Source organism: Euleptes europaea, chromosome 18, assembly GCF_029931775.1.
Source record: "Euleptes europaea isolate rEulEur1 chromosome 18, rEulEur1.hap1, whole genome shotgun sequence".
Lineage (NCBI taxonomy): Eukaryota > Metazoa > Chordata > Lepidosauria > Squamata > Sphaerodactylidae > Euleptes > Euleptes europaea.
Window position 1 is genome coordinate 3090808 of NC_079329.1, and position 23505 is coordinate 3114312.

Below are 23505 nucleotides of genomic sequence, written 5' to 3' on the forward strand. Positions count from 1 at the left end.
CTGTGCAAGGCAACTGTACTTCTGTTGATGCAGCCCAAGACCGCATTTGCCTTTTTAGCTACCGCATCACACTGCTGACTCATGTTCAGTGTTTGGTCCACTAAGACCCCAAGATCCTTTTCACACCCACTACTGCTCAGACAAGTCTCGCCCATCCTATAATTATGCATCTGATTTTTCCTACCTAAATGCAGAACTCTACATTTGTCCTTGTTGAAGTGCATTTTATTAGTTCTTCTAGCCCAATTCTGCAGCCTGTCAAGATCATCCTGCTCTGTCTTCTACCGAATTTGCTACCCCTCCCAATTTAGTAGCATCTGCAGATTTAATAAGCATCCCCTCTGTTCCTTCATCCAAAATCATTTATAACCCATGCACGCTTGCTCAGAAATAAAAGATCTGCTCGGCAGGGTTTTAAGATTTGGACAAGGAATAAAACTAGCCAGAGAGGAAGGGAGGACCAAAGAGGCATTTGGGGGTCCAGGACTCACCCAAAGGACTTCCCCTCTTGCTGCTGCAGCTGCTACCGACCCGGAACCGACAAAACCTTCCCCTTCCGGGGCTGCTTCGGTCCCGCAACGAGCATCGCAGGAGTCCAGTCCAGCCACCTCCCACCATGCACCGCGCGCTCAGCATGCCACACTCATCGCTCCCCGCAATGCATTGCGCGCAAAGAGAGGGGAGGCTTGCCACACTGCATCCCGTCATGCACCGTGCGAGACAGATTGCCTTCTAGCCCACAATGCATTGCGCCTAGCCTTGGTTTAACCCCATGCGTGCCTTTACCCTTTAGTGGATGGGTTCTCAATAAGGGGGGAATTCCCCCCGGGTGGGGGAATTTTAGGGTTCCGGGGGGGGGGATTGGAACCACTATTCAGCAAAGAATGATGTCCTGTAGATTATGTGCAATCTGTAAAAGTATAGTTTGTTTTTAATTTAATCTGCGACATTCAATAAAGTTTACGACTATCTTGAGAAGGGGGAATTATATTCTGAACAATGGTGAAAGTGGGGAATGGAGCAAAAAAGGCTGAGAACCACTATTTTAGTGGGGGGGTTTCTTACATTTCTGTTTATTCTGATCGTTTTTAAACAGGACAGTTTGGGCCAATTGGAAAAGTAATTGGTAAAATTTCTCAGAGTAATTCTTTTTAAAAATTATTGGGTGATTTTAAGTAACGTGGGACTGGGATCTCATCTGCCACTGGTCCATTATCCATTCTTAGGATGATTTCTGTAGGTTTTTTGAGGGGGTGGCTTCACACTTAAGAATATCTAGGAAGACAACTTCGAACTAAAGAAACATGGTTAGGATGAAGTGCTAAACCGATTGCTAGACACAGACTGATTGATTAATATTCTCTCTCAAAAAAGCAGCTTTCTCAACGGTTGGAAAATTCCTGGAGATTTGGGGATGGAGCCTGGGGGTGGGGAGGTGCATCAGTGGGGTATCATACCATAAACCAGCCCTTTTTTTTCATCTGAACTAATCTCTATGATTGAGATCAGTTGTGATTCTACAATGTCTACAGGTCCCACCTGGAGCTTGGCAACTCTAGCAGCACTGTGTTGGGGGAAAGCTGTAGGTCACTTGGCGTATTAAGGAGTACTATATTTAGAGAAAGGATAGGGAGGAGTTACATTCTTCCCCTCCCCCAATTTTTGACTTTGGAAAGGCATCATTTTTTGCTGCCTCTCAAGGACATAATTTGGGGTCATGAAGATGTGGTGCCTGTGTATGACAGGCAGGCCAGGAACACAACAGAGGAATTTTCTAATTTCTAGGGTTGCCAACTCTGGGTTGGAAAATTCCTGGAAATTGGGGGGTGGAAACTGGGAAGGGCAGGGTTTGTCTCCAAAGCAGCCCTTTTCCCCAGGGAAACTGCTCTCTTAGTATGGAAATCAGCCGTAATCCAAAGAAATCTCCAGCCTCCACCTGGAGGTTGGCAACCCTACACAGAACTCCTTTCTGCCGGGCAGCTATTAACAGCATGGAGCCTTGGTCAGAAATGAATGGTGTCCCTCCCAATGTTGGTGTATGAATACCATTTTTACAGCTCACAGGAGGCCTGCAGAATTGGGTTCAACTCCCCCACCCTCCCCCACTTGCCTTTCTCCCTGCCTCTGGCACCAGGTTTCTGGATAACCCTGTTGAAAGAGGCATAACTATAATCCTCTCATCCCAGAAGGCTTCTAGGAAAGGCCAGATCCGGATGTGTTACATTCCCTTCCTAAAATAGTCCTGAGCCTGGAGTCTCAGGGAGTAATTATATGAAAAACTCTTCTTAAGAAAAAAGGATCGGACAGATCTGGTCAACCAGGCGTTCCCAGCCTAAGGAATATAATTCATGTCCAGATGTCACTGTCTTTATTTTTCTTTCCTCCTGGCATTGACTTGAGCCACATCTGTTCAGGGTGGGAATTTCTAGATGCCTGTAGGTGTGACCCGTTCCTTGCCAACACCAGATATTTCCCATGTCTGCTTCATAATAAAGCAGAAGCAGTCTTCGCGGAGAAGGCAGAACATCCACATTGGGGTGGGGCGGGGGAAGGCAGTCTTCCTTTAAAATAATAATAATTCTATGCTGGTTGAACAGCTTGATTTGAGTCCAGCAGCCCCTTAAAGACAAACAACATTTTCAGGGCATAAGTTTTGGAATGTCAAAGCTCCCTTCGTTAGATACTCTTGAAAGCTTACACCTCAAAAGTCTCTAAAAGGCTACTGGACACAAGACTAGCTCTTCTCCTACTGACCTACCCTCAGAATCTATGCTGGTTGTAAACGACTCCAGCTACAAGGTGATTCGAATAATGAATGTCATAGGATCTGTAGTGGCCTGCCTAATACAGGATGGCCAGTTTCCAAATGCTACAGTACTCTTTTCAACCAGGAAGAACAAAAGAGCCTCTTAAGAAGAATTATGTGCCACCCGGAAGCAATGATAAAATCTCTCCCTCTCGAAACCGAGCACTCTAAAACATGAACACTCATAGCGTTCTCTTGCACCTTTGACACCTCACAGTTTCCTCTCCGAAGATGTCACGGGCAGAGCCGAAAGGAGAGTGTTGGTTTTTTTTAATGTCCAGATTTATCTTCACTTGACTCACATTCTTACTGCCAGAAAAGCAGCAGCACCCACCCACTAAAAACTACAATTAGGAGCAATTGTTCACCCATAACAACATCACACTCATGCAGAGTCATATCAAGGAGGGGGATGCTGAAAGCTCAGGTCTTTGGAGAGGAATGTTGGATTCGGTGGGAAAAGAAGCCTGCAGCATTTTATTTCCTCCTTCGCCCTTTTATTTGAAAAATGATTCATCTGTGCTTAATCCCACAATGTTCTTTCAGTGTTAGGATTCCGTTCTGAAACACGTGTGTGTGTGTGTTTGTTCACTCACTCATTCGTTTATTCATTCAAAACATTTATTGGCCCCACCTGGAGGTTGGCAACCTATACAGGAGTCCTGCTGGACACCACTATATAGCTATACCCACTAGTCTAATTTCTCCTAGCCCATGAATGACTCCACCCACACCCCTGCTCTGCTTCAGGGCGGCTTGATGCCAAAGTTCCTTTCTCTAAAGTTGCTATTATTAATCACGTGTTTTCAGGGCCATTTTTTTTTCAAAGTTCAGCCACCACCGTCCCTTTAAGAAAAAAAAAACCCAAACGCTGCCCCTTTAAGAATGGGGACGCTCTGGTCCCTCCTGGAGGATTCGACTCTCTCATTCCACGTGCTCCAATGGTAGGTTCCATCTCCGTTCCGCAGCAGCCCATTCTTCCCCCTCGCCACACCCCAGGTGGACTCGTCCACACGCGTTCCCCCCCCCTCCCGTTGCTGTCAGAGCCGCTACGGACGAGACCACTCGGCTTCGGTCGGTTCCATATCTTCCTCTCATCTCCCCCTCCGGGCTGGTTGGTATCGCCCCCTACAGGCTTTCCGGAGTAGCCCAGCGGCTCCCTTCCGTGATCCCCTCAACGCCCCCCGGCTGCTTTTGGAATGGTCTGTTCCTTTGGGAGTCTGAACTGATTTCCGTGGAAGAGACCATTTCTTCTGTCCAATAGGGGTGGGCAGGGAGCTAGGACGTTCATGGGGAGGTAAAGCGGAATATCCCGGGTGGAAGGGAAGGCCGGCCTCCCCAGTGCTGAATGGGGAGGGGCCGTGGCTCAGTGGCAGGGCGCCTGCTTTGCGCGCAGAAGGTCCCAGGTTCAGACCCCGCCACCTCCACTTAGGTGCACGACAGCCCTTCCTGGATGGCCACGCTTGGTGAATCCCATAATGCCACTGGGCGTTTGGGTTGGGAAGGTTGCAACGTGGTCTGTAGAGTTGCTACTTGGCATATCCTCACCTGGCTTGGCCCACGGGAAAGGCGTGCCATAGGGTTGCCAGCTCTAGGTTGGGTAATTCCTGGAGATTTGGGGGTGGGGCAGGGTTTGGGGAGGGGAGGGAGCTTGGCCATAGAGTTCACTCCCTGAAATTTCTCTGGTCCCCAGGGGAACAGATCCCTGTAGTCTGGAGATCAGCTGTGATTACAGGAGATCTCCAGGCCCCACCCAAAGGCTGGCAACCCTGGCCACTCTTGACGCAAACATGGCAGCATGGAAAAGAATAAACTGCCCCCAGCGATCAGTAATAAAGGGACAATAATACCGGCCCATCTTACAAGGGTTGTTGTGAAGATTGCTGGTTAATGTGCTGTCTAGGTCCTCGGTGTGATTATTCAATTATTTCCTAAATTGCTTTCAAATTCCCGCTACCAGCCAAAGCATTGGCTTGGCAGCCTGTGCTTCCGTCCTGGGCTTGTGGGCAGGTAAAGGGAGGTGGGGGGGGTGCCATGTGCAGACCCAAGAGGATTCCAAAGGTCTAGCAAGCTGTCCGTCAAACGGTGCACTTTGCAGGGAGGGGGAATCCAAATGATCCTTGCTCAGCTTGTGAAGCTCACAGGGAGGCAAGGCCTGTTCTCTCGGCCAAGCCTACCTTGCAGGGCTGTTGTAAGGATGCAGTGAGAGAAGGCGGTGCTGTCGCCAACCCTAAGCCTTGAAATTTAGGTGTGATCAGTGGTGTCACACCCCCCCCCCCCGGTTGTGCTACGCGAGAGCCACTGTGGTATAGTATATAAAACGCAGGACTCAGATGAGGAGGGCCTGAGCAAATCCCTGTTGAACTATAGGGGTCCTTTGGCCTATCACTTCCCTCTCCCCCAGCAATCTGTGCTGGCTTTGATTTGAGGAGGAAGCAGGGGGGAGCTGTGCCCACCATTGGCTTGCACTCCTTTGTAGGAAGGCGAGATAAAAATAATTAATAATGAAAAATCTTCCCATGACGCTCCCTTTGTTTTTCTGTCCTAGGAGACGTGATTAGTTCATTTCCCCCTTTGGAGTTGTTTTTGCTGTTCTGCTAGTATGGTAAGTCGGGGGTCTTTCTCTCCCCACCTATCTATCCCTTGGCTAGAGAGCCAACATGGAACAGAGGGTAGAGTGTTGAACTAGGATCTGGGAGACCCAGGTTTGAATCCCCGTGGACGCTTGCTGGGTGTCCTTGGGCCAGTTACAAACTCAGCCCAACCTACTTCATAGGGTTGTTGTGTGGATGAAAGGGAGAATGTTGTAAGCCACTGGGACCCTGTAGGGGAGGAAAGTGGAGTATAAATGAAGTTAATAAAAATAACTTCACCCAACTGGTCTCTGTCAGGATATTTTTCTTCCTTCCCTCTGGACGTCCATACACAAACTCCCAGACTTGTACCCCACGCAGAGAGCGCCTCTGTCACCTCCCGCATGGTTGTTGTTTTTTTGCAACAAAAGAAAAGAGGTCCACACCAAACCAAACAAAGACAAAAAACAGCAATTGGTGTAAGGGAAAAGTATTTAATAATTAAATTGCCCCAATGCGTTTCGAATACCCTTCCTCAGCAGGATCTTTCTTAAACATCCGAAGCAAGCAATGAAACGATCATGAATACTTTTCCCTTGCACCAATTGCTGTGTGTTGGTTTTTTCCTCCCGTTGCCCATTGCAGCATGGCCGCCTGAAGGTCAAAACGACGGAGGAGCAGGCGGAAGCCAAACGCCTGGAGCGGGAGAAGAAGCTGCACCATTATGTGACGGCCACCAAAGCCATCTTTGAGAAGGTGAGAATTGGAGGAGGAGAAAGGTGGGAGCAGACCCTCGGGCGGGGCATCAAAGGCGTTGAGGTGTATGAGTCATGGAAACGGGAAAACGCGATCCACAAGCCCTTTCCTCCGTAGCAAAAACTTAGGAGCTAGAGTGCAGGGTGACCTTGACCCCTGGCCGTTTCCCATCGCACTGGGTGGAAAGGCCTGGCAATACCAGCCCTGGGCTACCTCCTCTGCTAAAGCCCAACTCTGCTGCCCTAATCCTCATGGTAGAAAACCCCTCCTACGTTGGGGATTGGGAAGGATGGACCGGGCAATTACGGAACAGACTTTCAGCTTCCCTTTCTCCCATAAGAAAGGCCCTGCTGGATCAGACCAAGACCCATCAAGTCCAGCAGTCTGTTAACACAGTGGCCAACCAGGTGCCTCTAGGAAGCCCACAAACAAGGTGACTGCAGCAGCATTGTCCTGCCTGTGTTCCACAGCACCTAATATAATGGGCATGCTCCTCTGATCCTGGAGAGAATAGGGATGCATCATGACTAGTATCCATTTTTATTAGTAGCCATGGATAGCCCTCTCCTCCATGAACATGTCCACTCCCTTCTTCAAGCCTTCCAAGTTGGCAGCCATCACCACATCCTGGGGCAGGGAGTTTCACAATTGAACTATGCATTGTGTGAAGAAATACTTTCTTTTATCAGTTTTGAATCTCTCACCCTCCAGCTTTAGCAGATGACCCCACATTCTAGTATTATGAGAGAAGGAGAAAAGCTTCTCCCTGTCCACTCTCTCCATACCATGCATAATTTTAGAGACCTCTATCATGTCTCCCCTTCATGTCTTCTCCCACAGAGGAAGATGGGACAAATGGACAAAGAAGCCTTGGAACTGACCAGCCAGATCTTGGGTGCCAACCCAGACTTTGCCACCCTCTGGAACTTCCGGCGGGAGATCTTCCTTCATATGGAGGAGGAGTGAGTGAGGAGGCAGGGGCGGGATGCAAGCAGGGGGAAGGGACGGTGATGTATAAGCCCAAGATGCGTTTTCTACCACAGGGCGCCGGAAGAGATGCAAGCCCTCTGCAAAGCAGAGCTCTCCTTCCTGGAGTCCTGTTTGCGCATCAACCCCAAATCCTACGGAACGTGGCATCACCGCTGCTGGGTGATGGAGCATACCCCAGAACCGGATTGGGCCCGCGAGCTGGAGCTGTGCAACAAGTTCCTGGAGAGTGACGAACGGAACTGTGAGCCTCCTGCCCCCTCCTTCCAGCCCTGCAACTGGGATGTTGAGAACTTCTTGGCCTTGTCTTTCCAGAATAGGCCGCAAACCTATGGGGGCAAGCCTTGTCCTTCCTCTGCCTTCCATAGGGGAGGGGCCGTGGCTCAGTGGCAGAGCATCTGCTTGGCATGCAGAAGGTCCCAGGTTCAATCCCCCGGCATCTCCAGCTAAAGGGACTAGGCAAGTAGGGGATGTGAAAGACCTCTGCATGAGACCCTGGAGAGCCGCTGCCGGTCTGAGTAGACAATACTGACTTTGATGGACCAAGGGTCTGACTCAGTATAAGAAAAGGGCAAGAGTCCAGTAGCACCTTAAAGACTAACAAAAATATTTTCTGGTAGGATATGAGCTTTCGTGAGCCACAGCTGACTTCTTCAGATACAGCTAGAATGTGAATCCATCTGTCTTTTAAGTAGAGGAGAGTGAATTCAGACAAGCATTAGTATGTAAATGTTAACAGTATGTAAATGTGAATAGCAGGCGTGATGTGATAAGGTGTGGTATGCAGAAGAGTCTGTGATGTCCAGGGAAGAGATGGGATGGGTCTCTCTCCCCTGGACATCACAGACTCTTCTGCATACCACACCTAATCCCATCACACCTGCTATTCACATTTACATACTGTTAACATTTACATACTAATGCTTGTCTGAATTCATTCTCCTCTACTTAAAGACAGATGGATTCACATTCTAGCTGTATCTGAAGAAGTCAGCTGTGGCTCACGAAAGCTCATACCCTACCAGAAAATATTTTTGTTAGTCTTTAAGGTGCTACTGGACTCTTGCCCTTTTCTACTACTGCAGACAGACTAACACGGCTACCCACTGTGACTCAGTATAAGGCAGCTTCATGTGTTCCACCAAACAGATGCCATTGATGCTAAATAAGGGCCCATCGGTTGGCAAGCAGAGGTCCCAGGGGGTGAGTTGATGGACCAAGCTTTGGGTTGCCAACCTCCAGGTGAGACCTGGAGCTCTCCTGGAATTACAACTGTCCTCCACACGGCAGAAATCAGTTCCCCTGGAGAGAAAGGCAGCTTCAGGGTTACAGACTCTATGGTGTGTCCTCAACTGTCGGTGAAACCCCTCCCCCAATTCCCCCCTCCACAGTCTCCACCCCCAAATCTCTAGGAATTTCTCAGCCCAGATGTGGCAACCCTCGCCAAGCTCAGGAGCTCTTTGGGGGAGTTTGTTTGTGGGGTGGGCTGACCTCCGACCTTCACACTTTCCTTTTCCCCCCCTCTGTGCTTCACTCTGCAGTTCACTGCTGGGATTACCGGCGCTTCATGGTGCAGCGGTCCCAGGTCCCTCCCCAGGACGAGCTGGACTTCAGCGACAGCCTCATCACCCGGAACTTTTCCAACTACTCCTCCTGGCACTACCGCAGCCGACTCTTGCCGCAGCTACACCCAGATCCCCACCAGCAAGGCCGGATCACGGAGGAGGTCCTTCTCAAAGGTTGTGCATCTGGGGAGGGGGAGGGTGGAAGGAGGGAACCAAGCCTGTATCCTCCCATGATGCCGCATTTCTGCATCATGAGAGGATCATGGGAGGGGGATACTAACCCGCTAGAGCAGGGGTGTTAAACTCATTTGTTACGAGGGTTGGATGTGACATAGATATCACTTGGTTGGACCGGATGATGCCTTGCCAGCCCAAATCAGAACTGGGGGGTGGTGGCTGCCTTGGCTGGTTTGCGGGCCAGATAAGAACTCTCAAGGGACCAGATCCAGCCCACGGGCCTTATGTTTGATCCCCCTGCGCTAGAGATCCAGAGTGTTGTATGTGCCATACTGGTAACAAACATAGTGAGCACATGAATGAGCATGTGAAGCTGCCTTCTGCTGAGCCTATCAGCACGCGAGGCTGCCTTTTGCCGAGCCAATCAGCACGAGAAGCTGCTCCCTGCTGAGTCAGCCCGATTCTCCGCCTCTCGGGGTTAGTCTTGTCTACTCTTACCAGCAGCAACTCTCTAGGGTTTCAGCTAGAGGTCCGTTGCATCACCCGATCCTTCCAACTGGCCGTTCTAAGCATTCTTAGACCCTAGTAACTTCCACTGAACCAAGTGGGACTTCCCTCCAGGTGTCTCAGATCGGACCACAAGGTCCTCTTTCCCTTTTAGAGGGACCAAAACCACAATGTTGCCTCCCGCTGGGCACCCTTCAAGATTCCCACGGTGCTTTCAGCCTGACATCTCGCCATCCAGAAAGGGCTGTGCGGGTCAGAACTGGTTAAGGGAGAGTGCTGTTTGCATCTCTCCGGTGACTCGGGAGGAAGTGGCTGCCTCTAGGTTTCGAAGTGGATTTATGGGCAAGTTGGATGACAAAGATTCCTGTCTCCTTTTCCCAGCTCAGGAAAGGACTACCTGAGCAGCCCTCTGTTCCGTCATGGCCCCTCCTCAGATGTAGCGATGGCCACAATCATAGAGGGCTCTAAAAGGGGATGAGACAGATTCCTGGAGGGGAGATCTATCAGTGGCTACTAGCCACTGGGACAAAAGGGAACCTCCACGTTCAGAGGCAGTCAACCTCTGGATCCCAGTGCCAGGAGGCACCATCAAGGGAAGGCCTCAGGGCAGGGCAGGGGAGGGGGACATGAGGGGGCAGTGGGCTGCTCAGGTAGTCCTTTCCCAAGCTGGGAAAAAGAGACAGGAGTCTTTGTCATCCAACTTGCCTATAAATCCACTCTGAAACCTATAGGCAGCGTGGTGTCGTGGTTAAGAGCAGTGATTTGGAGGTGGACTCTGATCTGGAGAACCAGGTTTGATTCCCCACTCCTCCATGTGAGCGACAGACGCTAATCTAGTGAACCAGGTTGGTTTCCCAACTCCTCCACATGAAGCCAGCTGGGTGACCTTGGGCTACTCACAGCTCTCTTCGAGCTCTCAGTCCCACCTACCTCACAGGGTGTCTTTTGTGGGGAGGGGAAGGGAAGGTGATTGTAAGCAATTTGATTCTCCCTTAAGTGGTAGAGAAGTGTTTGCATTTCTCTGTCTTGTGTGAGACAAGATGAAGGACCAGATGGGCCACTGGTCTAATCCAGCAGGGCTCTTCTGATGTCCTTAGACTGGGAGCGGCTCTCTGTATTCTCAGGCAGAGGTTCCTTTGCCAGGCCTGGAGACAAACCTTGTGCAGCCGGAGCAGGTACCTGTACCCGGGCCCCTCCCTTCCATGTGTCAAAGAGAGGGCAGCCAGGCACCCGGGCTCTGTGCCCAGCTCTGGCAGAGGTGACTTCAGGGCTCTAGAAGCCTCTCTTTCCCACTCCGCAGCAGCCATGCAGGGTCATGAGTCAGAGGGGAGCGCTCCCTTAACTCCGAGGCGTGGAGGTCCAGGCACGAAGGAGAATGGTTTCTCAATGAGTAAAAGTATACACAGGGATTCTTTGCCAGTGCCCATCCCTTCTCTTCCGGGCAGGTAACAGCTCAAGGGGGATTAGCCGTTGCCACTTAAGGGGGGGCGTTGCTTCTGACTCTTTGCTTTCTTTGGTGCGTTCTGCCACTTGACCACTGCGGCATCTCAGCGGTCCTGTGGAGCGGAGAGAAGGCAGCACAGGAACCGATCCCGGAGCTGAAGGGCAGCGCCCTGTGACTGGGGAGGGGTCAGGAGAAGACGAAGTCAGGAGCAAGCCAGGTGGAAGGACAAGGTTCCCTCTGTTCAGCTGCTGTCACATCTCCTAAATCTGTCTTCTGTCTGCTCTTCAGCCAAACCTCAAGGAGACCACATATGCCAGCAGTGCTCTTTGCCTGGGGCGGGCTGGTGTCGCAGGGGGGCTCGTGGCTCAGTGGCAGAATATCTGCTTGGCATGCGGAAGGTCCCAGGTTCAATCTCTGCCATCTCCAGTTTAAAAAAGGTCCAGGCTGTAGGTGATGTGAAAGGCCTGAGACCCCGGAGAGCTGCTGCCAGTCTGAGTAGACAATACTGACGTTGATAGACCGAGGGTCTGATTCAGTATGTGGCAGCTTTGTGTGTCTTCGTGGGGGGAAATATCACCAGGAGGGGCTGTGGCCCAAAGGTAGAGCATCTGCTTGGTGTGCAGAAGGTCCCAGGTTCAATCTCCAGCATCTCCCATTTAAAAAGGACAGGCGGTAGGTGATGTGAAAGGCCTGAGATCCTGGAGAGCTGCTGCCAGTCTGAGTAGACAATCCTGACCTTGATCGACCGAGGGTCTGATTCAGTATGAGGCAGCTTTGTGTGTCTTCATGGGGGGAAATATCACTGGGAGGGGCTGTGGCTTAGTGGTAGAGCATCTTCTTGGCATGCAGAAGGTCCCAGGTTCAATCCCCAGCGTCTCCCAGGCGGTAGGTGATGTGAATGACCTCTGTCTGAGACCCTGGAGAGCCGCTGCCAGTCTGAGTGTCTTAAGAATAATCTGTACAGAATCCAGCCTGCCTGCATGGAGACTTGCGGGAGAGGCTATTGCTTTATGCATGGAGACTTGGGGGAAAGGCTATCGTTTTAAGCTTGGTGCATACGGATTCTTCCAGCAGTGAGTTCCACACATGGTCCCAGGCAGTGGAAGTTCAGACTCTACTCTGTACTTTAATATGGCACCCTGCGTTGAGCACTTTGCTTGTGACACTTTTTATAGCCTGGGTCAGGGGGTCAAACCATGCAAATGCATCAAGGATCCTGACTCCCTGACTTATCCCTTCCAAGCCCTGAAACTCTACACGCCTCCCTCCTCTCCCTCCCCCCCAAAAAAACAGGTTCCTGCGTATTTTAAATTGCCCAGAGGCCTTTTTGTGCTTTATAGAATTGCGAGGCTGAAAGCCGGCTAATCCCTCCCGCGCACCAAGGCAGCGCTACTGGGTACCCAAATGTTCTCAAAGAACTGAGCCCTCCAAAAGGGCATGTGACCATTCAGACCGCCAGGATCGGGAGGGCTCGTGTCTTCCCAGGCTGCAAGGAGAAGGGAGAAAGCTCCGTTCGGTGTGCCAGAACTCCTGCTGAGAGGGGCGCACTGAAGGCCCGTTGCGCGTAGAGAGGGACTCCTTCCCGCAGTCACCGTGGGACTTTTTTTGCCGAGCCCCACATGCAGCAGAGGGTGGGACTCTGGCATGTGGGAACCGGCCTGCCTTGGCTCTGTGCCACAGCCTTCTGATGCGCTCCGTCCACGCCTTCTCCTCCTGTTCCGCCATTCTCGGCTGCCTGAAGTGCCCTCAACGCCCCTCGTTCCTGGGACGCCCTCAGCTGCACAGAGTTTCCTTCCTTCAAAGCTCACCTTCTCCTAGAAGCCTCTGGTTTAATCATCCCAAACCGGTGTGCGGTTCACCCTTTCCTGTCGATCTCGTCTGCTGCCCTCAGGACAGGGGCCCCACTCTTTCGCTCACAAGCCTTTGTAAAGAACCGCAGGCATGAATGAAGGACTGCATGATGCTTTGGAGGTTACGATTCCCCAGGGGGGGTGGCAGGGGGGATGGTCTCACTTTTATTATTATTAATTTTTTATTTTTATTGAGTTTTAGGGATTACAGGAACAGAAAAAGAATGAGGGAGAGGGGAGAAAGTAATGGCAGAGACAGTGTGACATCGGAACCTTGAGTTGGAGCTGGGCTCATAATCTGACTATACAAACCATTGTCTTAACTATACAAACTCAGAATTAAGTAGTTTTCCCAGGTTGTCAGTCATTTTATAGTGTTAACCTTTCCCATACTATCGTTAAACTAAATCTTTCTGATTTTAACCAAGATATATAAACAGCTTTTAATCTAAACATATCTTTCGTAAAAGGGGTTCCATTTCTGTATGTGGTCATCCGTCATCTTTCTTTGTAGCGGATTGGTTAGTTTCGCCATAGATGCATATTCGTATATTTTTGTAATGCAGTCTGTCAATGTTGAGATTTTTCTTTCTTTCCAGTCCTTTGCAAATAAAGTCCGTGCAGCCGTCATCGCATATTGGTACAGTTCTTTGTCCGTTGAATTAATCTGCGGTGGAGCCACTCCAAGCAAAAAATATTTGGCCTCTATGTCAAAATTTTATCTGAAACATCTCCTGCAATTCTCTGTGGATCCTTTTCCAATACTTTTGTGCTTTTTTACAAGTCCACCACTGATGAAAATAAGTTCCCTCTTTTTCTGAACACTTCCAACAATTCGCTTGGTTCGATTTGTACATCTTTTGTAGGTCCTTCGGTGCAAAATGTCATCTATTCACTTTTATTATTTTTTACCAAACTTTCATCCCACCTTTCTGCCCTGACCAGGGCGACTAGCAATTTAAAACATGCCTGATAAAATCACGTTTTAAAACCACTGAAATCCACCACCAACCACCTAAACAAACATCATTAAAACAATTGAACACCAGAGTTAAAATACAGATGAAACTGTAAAATCAACAATTGAGACATTAGTTGGGAAGGAGGGATCATTGAAGGGATGCCAAATGGAACAAAAAGGAAGTCTTGGCTCCAGCTCTGTGTTTGCAAAGCTGCTCCCTCCTCCTTCGCCGTCCGTTTCAGCGCAGCTGAGGGAGGCTGTGGCCTGCAAGAACTCATGCCACAATGCGCTGGTTAGAGGAACTGCTCCCCTGCAGTCCCACGGTCCCGATTCCTACCTCTCACTCCTTCGTTGACTCCGCTCTCCTTGCTTTCTCTTCCCCAGAACTGGAGCTGGTCCAGAACGCCTTCTTCACCGACCCCAACGACCAGAGCGCTTGGTTCTACCACCGCTGGCTGCTCGGCCGAGGTAGGAGCTAAGCAAGCCGCCAGGCTGAACCCAAAGGGGGCACAGGCTTGTGAGAAAAAACCCTGCTTTTTTTTTTTTTCAGACATCTAGCCCCACCTCCTGGCCACATGCTCCCAAGAAGCCCACAAGTAGGGCACGAAGGCAGTGTAGTCCCCACACACACACACACACGACCAGTAGCCTTTTCCAGCTACTGGTATTCCAAGGTTTACTGCCTCTAACCATGGAAGTTTCATTTACCTGTCCTAGCTAATTGCTGCTTAACCGGCCTCTTCTCCTCCTTGAATGTGTCAAATCTCTTTCTGAAGCCAGCGGAGCCTGTGTCTTGCAACTGCAAATTCCCTTAATTATATGTTGGGCACGGAATGACTTTATTTTGTCTTCCCTGAATCTGCAGCAGATGGGTTGCCCTGGATGACCCCAAGTGCTCGTGTTCTGGGGGAGAGAGTGAGGTTGAGGAAAGAGGGCTCACTAAATTCCCGTTTGTGTCTTGTTAATTGTTGCTTTTTAATTGCTTATGCAAAATCAGTTTTCAACCCTTCTGTTTCTCCCATGTGGACGCCTTCCCTTTTCCTCTCCTCCTCCTTCAACAGCGGACCCAGATCCATCTATCCGCTGTCTCTATGTGAACAGAGAGGATGCCTCCTTGGCTGTGGCGTTCTCCCACCCCATGGCGGTAAGTAACCCCAGGCGAGAGGAGAGGGGCATCTCAGGGATCTGCCTGGCAGTGAACCTGGAGAATTCCTTCTCTCGTTACCCAGGTGGCTCCGGCCTCTCATGACTTGGTTGTGTTTGGAGATGAATCCCCGCTGGTGGTCCGGTGGCGCACACCAGATGGCCGAAACAAGCCTGGACTTATGTGGGTATCCTACGCAGTGGGGAGGGGCCAGAAACATCCTGAATGCCGCCCTCTGTATGTAAGGGGAAGAGTCCGATGCGGCGAGCGAGACCTGAAGTCTGTTGTGGCCCCTGACGGCTGGTTTCAGTTCCTGAATTTTTGGAAGGGGAATTGTGTGTAGTGTGGGAGCAAAAGGGTCTCTGTCAGTTTGCGTAGATGGAAAGGGGAATTGGAAGGCGAGGGAGTGAGAGGGCCCTGATCCATTTCTGAAACGTCGAGTGTATCTGTCACAAAGTTGTTTCAAGGACGGGCCTATTGACCTAGAAGACTTTTCCCATAATCCTAGGTGCTCCAGCGTGGTGTAGTGGTTAAGAGTGGTTGTTTGGAGCAATGGCCTCTGATCTAGAGAACCGGGGTTTGATTCCCCACTCCTCCCCGTGAGCAGCGGACGCTAATCTGGTGAACCTGGTTGGTTTCCCCACTCCTACACACGAAGCCAGCTGGGTGACCTTGGGCAAGTCACAGCTCTCTCAGCCTCACTCACCTCACAGGTTGTCTGTTGTGGGGAGGGGAAGGGAAGGTGATTGTAAGCCGATTTGAGTCTCCCTTAAGTGGTAGAGAAAGTCGGCATATAAAAACCAACTCTTCTTCTTCTCCGAATTGATCCAAAAGCAGTCTGCACAAGCTTAGAAGTCCTTGGGTATTACTTCCTCATTTCTGGGGCTAGTCCCTGACCCTGCTGGGTTAAAGAACTGGCTCAGAATTGGCTCCAAGAGGGCAGGAAGATTTTCATCCCAGCTCTGATAAATAGGGTTGCCAACCTCCAGGTACTGCTGAGAAAAAAATAGTACTGAGCAACTAATTATGCAAACACAAATTGTTTAGTGAAAAGTGCAAACATAACAAAACATAAAAAAATGAGTTACAACAACAAGCAGCAAACGAAAATACAATTTACACAAGCATAGGTCCCAACAGGGGCCACCAATTAACTCTTTAAAGGTGTCTTATTGGTCCCACGGGACTCTCTGAATCATACAGTCTTTGAAATTGACAAAGGTGACATGGAAGATGTTAGAAATGTAGTCCGGATAAATTGACGTTTTCACCGCCGCTCTGGCGGCTTCGTCGGCAAAACCGTTCTATTTCAAGAGACAATGCTCCTGTAAAAAATGCAATACATGCCATTTTTCCAATAAAATTATTTTTAAAATCATTTTGCGCTTGACTACTTACATCTGTAATAACTTAACATTTCTTACAGCAAAATTACCAAGACATACCTCAGTACAATGAAGATTTTTCACTAAAAAAGTGAATTCCACTCAAATGCGCTTGTAGAGCTGCTCCGCTCTGCCAGAGCGGCGGTGAAAACGTCAAGTTAATCCGTACTGCGTTTCTACCATCTTCCACCATCACCTTTGTCAATTTCAAAGACACTATGATACAGAGAGTCCTGTGGGACCAATAAGACACCTTTAGAGAGTGAATTGGTGGCCCCTATTGGGAGCTATGCTTGTGTAAATTGTATTTTCGTTTGCTGCTTGTCGTTGTAACTCGTTTGCACTTTTCACTTGTCACTAAACAATTCGTGTTTGCATAATTAGTTGCTCAGTACTATTTTTTTCTCAGCTTGCCTTGTTAGTACTAGGTGCCCGTTTCTTTAGTAACCTCCAGGTACTAGCTGGAGACCTGCTATTACAATCTCTAGCCGAGGTGAACTGATGAAAAGGGCCACTTTGGCAATTGGACTCTATGGCATTGAAGTCCCTCCCTAAACCCCACCCTCCTCAGGCTCCCCCCCAAAAACCTCCAGGTATTTCCCAACCTGAAGCTGGCAACCCTAGGGCCTCCACCCATTTCGGGAGGCTTTGTTTCCCCTTAATTCTCGGATGCTTTCTCAGCTGTGCGACTTGCCCGCCACATCCCTCAACGACCACTGGCCCCAGCATACCTTCCGTGTCCTGTGGGCAGAGGGCCAGGCCCAGAAGGAGTGCGTCCTTTTCAAAGGTAAGGCCGAGGCAACCGGCACAACCCCCATATGCACCGTCCCTTCTCTGCAGGCTCCCTCACAGCCTTCCCTCACACTCTCTCCCCTCTCTTTCTCCCACAGGACACAAGGACTGCTGGAGCCAAGACTCGGTCACGGAGGAGCAGGTCTTCAGGTGAGGAGGGCGAGGGAAGGTTTGCTCTCCACAGGAATCCTGCCAGGGTGGGGCTCCCCCTGATGTTGAGGAGGCCTCCGTTCCCCTCCAAGGGCTTCCTCGCACTTCCGCACAGGGCTGGTTCAAGGTCGCCTGCTGGCCCACAGAGGTTTGCCGCCTCTCGTGGGAGCAAACTGGGTCCCAGTGGTGCCAGCAGTGAGTTAGGGGTTCACAGCAGTGCTGTGGTTTCAGGAGGAGATGACAGTTGTCAGCTGTGCCCACCATCTCCCCCCGGAGAGTGTCGCATCGGCGTGTGGTCCCTGCTTGGTTCCCGGCTGGTGTCCTTCCTTCCAGTTGGCAACTATTTGGCTTCTGTGGCAAAGGGCTGTTGCATGATCTCTGGCTGTTCAGAGGTCTCGTTTGTGGTTACCCAATTTCTCCCCGGAAGATCCTGATAACTGCAATCCAAGCGCGCTTACGATGATGCAAACCCCGCTGAACTTGGAGGAACTCGGTCTCCGGGTCACTAGGCCTGCGAGGTGACCCAGGGACATAATAAAATAATTTCTAAGCGGTTGATAAGGAGGGGAAGTGGAAGCAAGGGAGAGCCACGAGGTGCGATTTCTTTAGAGAAGCTTCCTCTCTGCGCAGGGGGATGTTTCCTAAGCACAAGGACAGGAAGTGGTGAAAGGTTTTTGTCAGCTTGAATCATAGAAGTGAAAGGGGTTGTTTGGGATTCTCCGATTGTACATAGCGAGCAAACATCCTTATGGTCTCGTTCGTTTGCCCAGAGGGTCCCAGGGCCCTCCCCCTGAGGATCTGGAGGAAGGGTTGGATGCTGCACCCAGCCTGACAGCAACAACTGCTGCAGAGTCGCTAAAGCTAAAAAGAAGTGGCAGAAGAGAGGGGAATGGGGGGAATCCCCATGTAAAAGTGGAGTGGAAGCAAGGATAAAAAGAGGAAGATTCCTTGCTGCTTTTACAATCCTCAGAGTTGGAAGGGGCCTTAAAGGGCAATCCCCTGCTTAAGGCCGATCCGAAGGTGGGGCATTCTCAGGTAGTTGTCCAGCCACCCTTTGAAGAATTCCAGAGAGAAAGCCTGCTCCTCCATCCTGAGGTCATCGGCTCTGTTATTGAGCCACATTTAGTCACTGTCTCCTAATAAAAGCATCAGAAGAGCTCTGCTGGATCAGACCAGTGAGGGTTCATCTAGTCCAGCATCCTGTCTCACACAGTGGCCAACCAGGTCCTCTGGAGGTCCAACAAACAGAGGTTGAGGCCTTGCCCTGATGTTGCCTCCTGGCACTGAGATTCAGAGGTTGACTGCCTCTGAACGTGGAGGTTTCCTTTAGTCACTGATAGACCTCTCCTCCATCAATCTGTCTAATCCCCTTTTGTCTGTGCCCGTGGCCATCACCACATCCTTTGACAGCAAATTCCACATTTTGTTGGGTAAGGAAGTATTTCCTTTTGTCTGTCCTGAATCTACTGCCCATCTGCTTCATCGGATGCCCTCGAGTTCAAGTATTGTCGGAGAGGGAGAAAAAGTTCTCTGTGGCCATTAATACAGGGGTAGTTAGTTGTAGGTAGAAGTTTGCTCATACCTGCACACCCCTTTTTGAGACCTCCTTCATCACCCTGCTCCTTCTGTCCCTCTTCCTCCCTCCCCAGGTGCGAGCTGTCTGTTGAGAAATCTACAGTGCTTCAGTCTGAATTGGAGTCCTGCAAAGAACTGCAGGCCCTGGAACCCGAGAACAAGTGTAAGTATCCAGGCAGGCCGCCCGATTTGCGTCCCTGACTCGCGGGAGGAAGCGGGCAGGTGATGGTGTGCAGCTACCGGCAATTCTCACCCGTGTTAAGGTTGTGCGGGAGTCCGCCTGCTCTGCTTTCACACTGCTCTGTTCTGTGTTCCCTCTAGGGTGTCTCCTAACAATCATCCTCCTCATGAGAGCCCTGGACCCTTTGGTTTATGAGCGCGAGACCCTCAGCTACTTCAAGACCCTGAAGGTGGACCCGGGAGGCCGACCAGGCATTTCAGTTTCTGATCCCGTCAGATCCTGTAGCCTTTACGCTGTCAAAGGCTGCCTGGCAAAAATGAATAGTGACACTGAGCATGAGAAGAGGGTCCCTTTCCCCTTGATGATCCTCCTCTCCCACCCCGCAACCCCCCCGCCCCGGATTAGTAAGACGAGGTGCCGGATTCAAGAGGCTACATTTCCAAGGAGAATTCAGCCAGGGCACCTATTTATGCATTTATTATTTAATTCATTTATACCCCGCCTTTCTCCCCACTGGAGACCCAAACTGACGTACATCATTCTCCTCTCCTCCCTTTCATCCTCACAACAACCCTGTAAGGTAGGTTAGGCTGACAGAATGTTACTGGCCCAAGGTCACCCAACAAGCTTCCACTAGGGATTCGAACCTGGGTTTCTCAGATCCTAGTCTAACACTTTTAACCACGCTGACTCTCTTGCTTTTTCACATGAGGGAATGAATGCCTGGTGACCTCTGTTTTGTTTGTTGCTGCCCCCCCTCCCCCCAACGTAGGCTGCTGACCCCATGCGCTCAGCTTACCTGGACGATCTGCGCAGCAAATTCCTGATAGAGAACAGCATCCTCAAGATGGAATATGCCGAGGCTCGTGTGGTGGATCTGTCACAGAGGGTAGGGGCAAGGGGCTCAAATGGGGGATGCGGTGGGAGGGGCTGGAGGGGCACTAAGCAGGCTACAGCGGCCCGTGGGAAGGAAAGCTCCGTTCGGTAAGTTCAGACAGTCGACTGCAGGCCAACAAAGCTGGAGAAGCAGAGCCAGGCCATTTACCTGAACAAAATGCAAATTCTGTACTGATTTTTTTTCCTGAAAGGTAAACCTTTAGATTGGATAACACTGGTGGGAAAAGCTCGTTAAGTTTGATCTAGTTCTCATGCCTAGATGTGAGGTGAAGGAGGAAATTAGGTGATTAGTTTTTCACATCAATGATATCCTAAGGTGTGGGTTTGGTTTTTTTACGAAGCTCCTGGGGGGGCATTTTTGCAGGTAGAGGTCCCAAATGCCCCCCCCCCCCCAAGGAGCTGCAGAAAGCCGCAAAAAAAAACATAGGGTTTAAATGGCTGGTATGGGAAATTCAGCTTTTCAGGTTTCCCCCCCCAAAATCGGGACCAATAAACCTGAACCCGAATTTTACCATGTTTGGTTTTTTTTTGCTCAGCCCTACATAACCTCAAAGGTAAACCTTTGTCATAAGAACGGTCATTAAAACGTGGGATTCACTGCCCGAGGTTGTAGCAACGACTGGAGCCGTAAACTGCTTTGAAAGGGAATTAGATTCATGGAGGAGAGGTCTACCAGTGACTAAAGGGAACCTCCAAGTACAGAGGCAGTAAACCTGAATCCCAGGGCCAGGAGGCAACATGAGGGGAAGGCCTTGGTCTCTACGCCCTATTGTTGGCCTTCCAGAGGAACTGGTTGGCTGCTGTGTGAGACAGGATGTTGGACTAGATGGACCCTCACCGGTCTGATCTAGCAGGACTCTTCTGATATTTGTTTGTTGAGTCTTTTCCATGCTATGCATAAGCAAAAGAAGCTGGAGGGGGTTCCCACAAAAGCAAATGTATCCCTCTTAGTAAACACAAACGCCCTCTTTTTCTGAGATAATGATAGGCTCTATCTGTACAGCTGCCAATTTCTCACATCAGTATCCTGCCATCCTTCAAAGGAGCTCAGTGAAGTTTGCATGGTAGATTGGCTGAAGGAGAGCCACTGGTCCAAATTCACCCAGTGAGCTTTGGGGCCAAGGGAGGATTTGAACCTGAGTCCTAGTCCTACAGTGTAGCCTGGGGTGTCGAACTCAATTGTGACGAGGGCCAGCTCTGACATCAATGTCACTTGGTGGGGCCAGACCATGCCTCGCCAGCCCAGATTGGGGGGGGCTGGCTAGCGGGCTGGATAAGAGCTCTCAAAGGGCCAGATCAGGCCCTTGGGCCTTATGTTTGAAACCCTTGGTCTAGCCTGTACTCTGTATGGCATTCGTTGGTTTTGAACTCAGGATACAATCACAAGTTACACTTTAAATGATCCACTGTACCTTCTGTACCGCAATTCTTTATATGCTTCTGCTTCAGATAAATATACTGATTCTTACAGGCTAGGGAGCGGATGGGAGAACCAAGCCCAGATTTCTCAGGTAAACTTACTAAGCCACCTCTCTTTCTTCCTTCTCAGGGCCTCACCATCCTTTGCCACCTGGAGCACCTCTTGTTGGTCACCCACATGAACCTGTCGGACAACTTCCTCCACTGCTTGCCCCCCTCCCTGGCCATGTTGCGCTGCCTCGAGGTAAGATCCCCCCCTCCCCTCTCTTCCCTACCTGCCACCATTACTCAGCTCTCCTGAATGATCCTCCCCAGAGCAGTGCATTTGTTTCTCACAATGCGATCTAAAGCCCTACATGGCTTAGGACCAGGGTATCTGAAGGGCCACCTTCTCCCATACGTTCCTGCTCAGGACTTAAGATCACAGGGAGAGGCCCTCCTGACAGTCCCATCGATCAAAAAAGCTCGTTTGGTGGGTACACAAGACAGGGCCTTTTCAGTGGCAGCCCCTCAATTAAGGAACAAACTCCCCAGGGACTTTCAGTTTTTAGGAGTCAGTAGAAAATGGACTGGTTTAGTAGGTGGATTCTATGGCATTGTACCCTGCTGCGGTCCCTCTCCTTCCCAGACACTGCCTTCCCCAGGCTCCACCCCCAAATCTCCAGGAATTTCTCAAGCCGGAGCTGACAATCCTAACCCCCCACACACACACAACACACACACACAATTACCTCACTTCATCTTTGACCAAACCACCCCAGAAGCCTGATTTGCCCATTACATGACACTTTTTAAATAAAATGACCATTAACACTGAAATCAAACTTTCTAATTTTAATGAGTGATTGTCCCCTAGACAATATGATTGGCCCCCAAATGATTTTTGAGATAAGCAGCAGGTGTGTTTTCAAAATACATCTTGGAAGCGCTTGTTAATTTCTCAAGGAAGATGAAAAAGGCTACATTTTGGCACTTCTTTGCAATTAAAAGAGCAATAAATCTACCATTCCTTCAGCTACTTTAATTAACTGTCAAGGATAAAAGAAATCCTGTACTTTCATCCTGACCGGCTGGTGAGTTCTACTGCGGTCATAAGAATTACATAAAAACACATATGAATAGCATAATTTAAAAAATGATTTAAAACAGGTGGTGGGCGCGACCACAGAATGGCTGCCATAGGAGGCGGAGCCAACTAACCACAAAATGGCTACCACAAGAGGTGGAGCCAACCACAAAATGTCAGTGAGGTTTTGCATAACTAGTAGTAGAAACCCTTCAGCCTTTCAGGCAGAAGCTATGCTTAACAATGCCTTTTAAAATGACTACCGTATATTGTTTAAAAATATTTTCTTGCTTACACACAGCTTACCTTCCGTCACACAGTGAAGTTCCTTGTGTTGTGGTGGCATTTTCCCCCCAGAAGTAATATTTTTTGAATCAGCACAGCCAATCAGAAGCCTTTCTGGGCAGAAGCCTCACCTAGCCCCATCCATGTTGGGGACCCTCGATTTAAAAAATACATGACACTCGGGGAGGGGACTTGCTTTTCTAATTCTCCTGTTTGTGCCATAGGTGCTGGAAGTGAATGAGAACCAGATCCAGAGCCTAGGAGGGCTGCCCCCGCTCCCTCACCTGGAGGAACTCTCCCTTTGCAACAACCGTATCCTTCACGCTTGGCTACTGAAGCCCCTTGCTCACCCTCATGAGGCGGGGAGATCAAACCAGGGTGGGGAGTTTCCTTTGTTCGAACGTGGGCATGGGCAGGTCACTCTAGGAACCGCAGCTCTCCTTAACTCAGCTGCCTTCCCCCAGGCATCCGGCGACCCTCTGACCTCCGACCTCTGGCCTCGTTCCCAAAGCTCGCCCATCTCAACCTGCGGGGCAACCCTGTCTGCCAAATCCCTGGCGTCCAATCAGAGCTTGCCGTGCTACTGCCCAACGTGGCGACCATCCTCACCTGATTGGCTGAGGGGAGACCCCCTTCAAGGCCATCCTTCTCCCTGCAACACGTTGACACCTTTAATTTATTGGAATGAAGAAATAAAAAACAATTGAGAAGAGAACTGGGCATGCCCGTCCTTCTGTGTTTACCAAAACACCATTCACTCATCCACATGAACACATGAAGCTGCCTTACACTGAATCAGACCCTTGGTCCAGCAAAGTAACTATTGCCTACTCAGACTGGCAGCAGCTCTCCAGGGTCTCAGGCAGAGGTCTTCCACATCACCTACTTGCCTGGTCCCTTTAACTGGCGATGCCAAGCTTAAAATTATAGCCTCTCCCACAAGTCTCCATGCAGGCAGGTCGGATTCTGTACAGATTATTATGAT

General features: G+C 50.1%; 1 protein-coding gene across 1 annotated transcript; it reads left to right on the forward strand.

Moving 5' to 3' along the window:
- The first annotated feature begins 3691 nt into the window (after positions 1 to 3691).
- On the forward strand, positions 3692 to 23133 carry RABGGTA (Rab geranylgeranyltransferase subunit alpha). The gene is made up of 17 exons (XM_056863652.1): positions 3692 to 3750; positions 3806 to 3920; positions 6025 to 6135; positions 6976 to 7097; positions 7179 to 7366; positions 8664 to 8861; positions 14011 to 14094; positions 14688 to 14770; positions 14856 to 14957; positions 16837 to 16942; positions 17046 to 17097; positions 18747 to 18835; positions 18994 to 19082; positions 19626 to 19742; positions 21300 to 21413; positions 22745 to 22832; positions 22985 to 23133. Exons 1-17 carry the CDS (start codon positions 3692 to 3694, stop codon positions 23131 to 23133), a joined length of 1866 nt encoding a protein of 621 aa, XP_056719630.1.
- Positions 23134 to 23505: the final 372 nt, after the last annotated feature.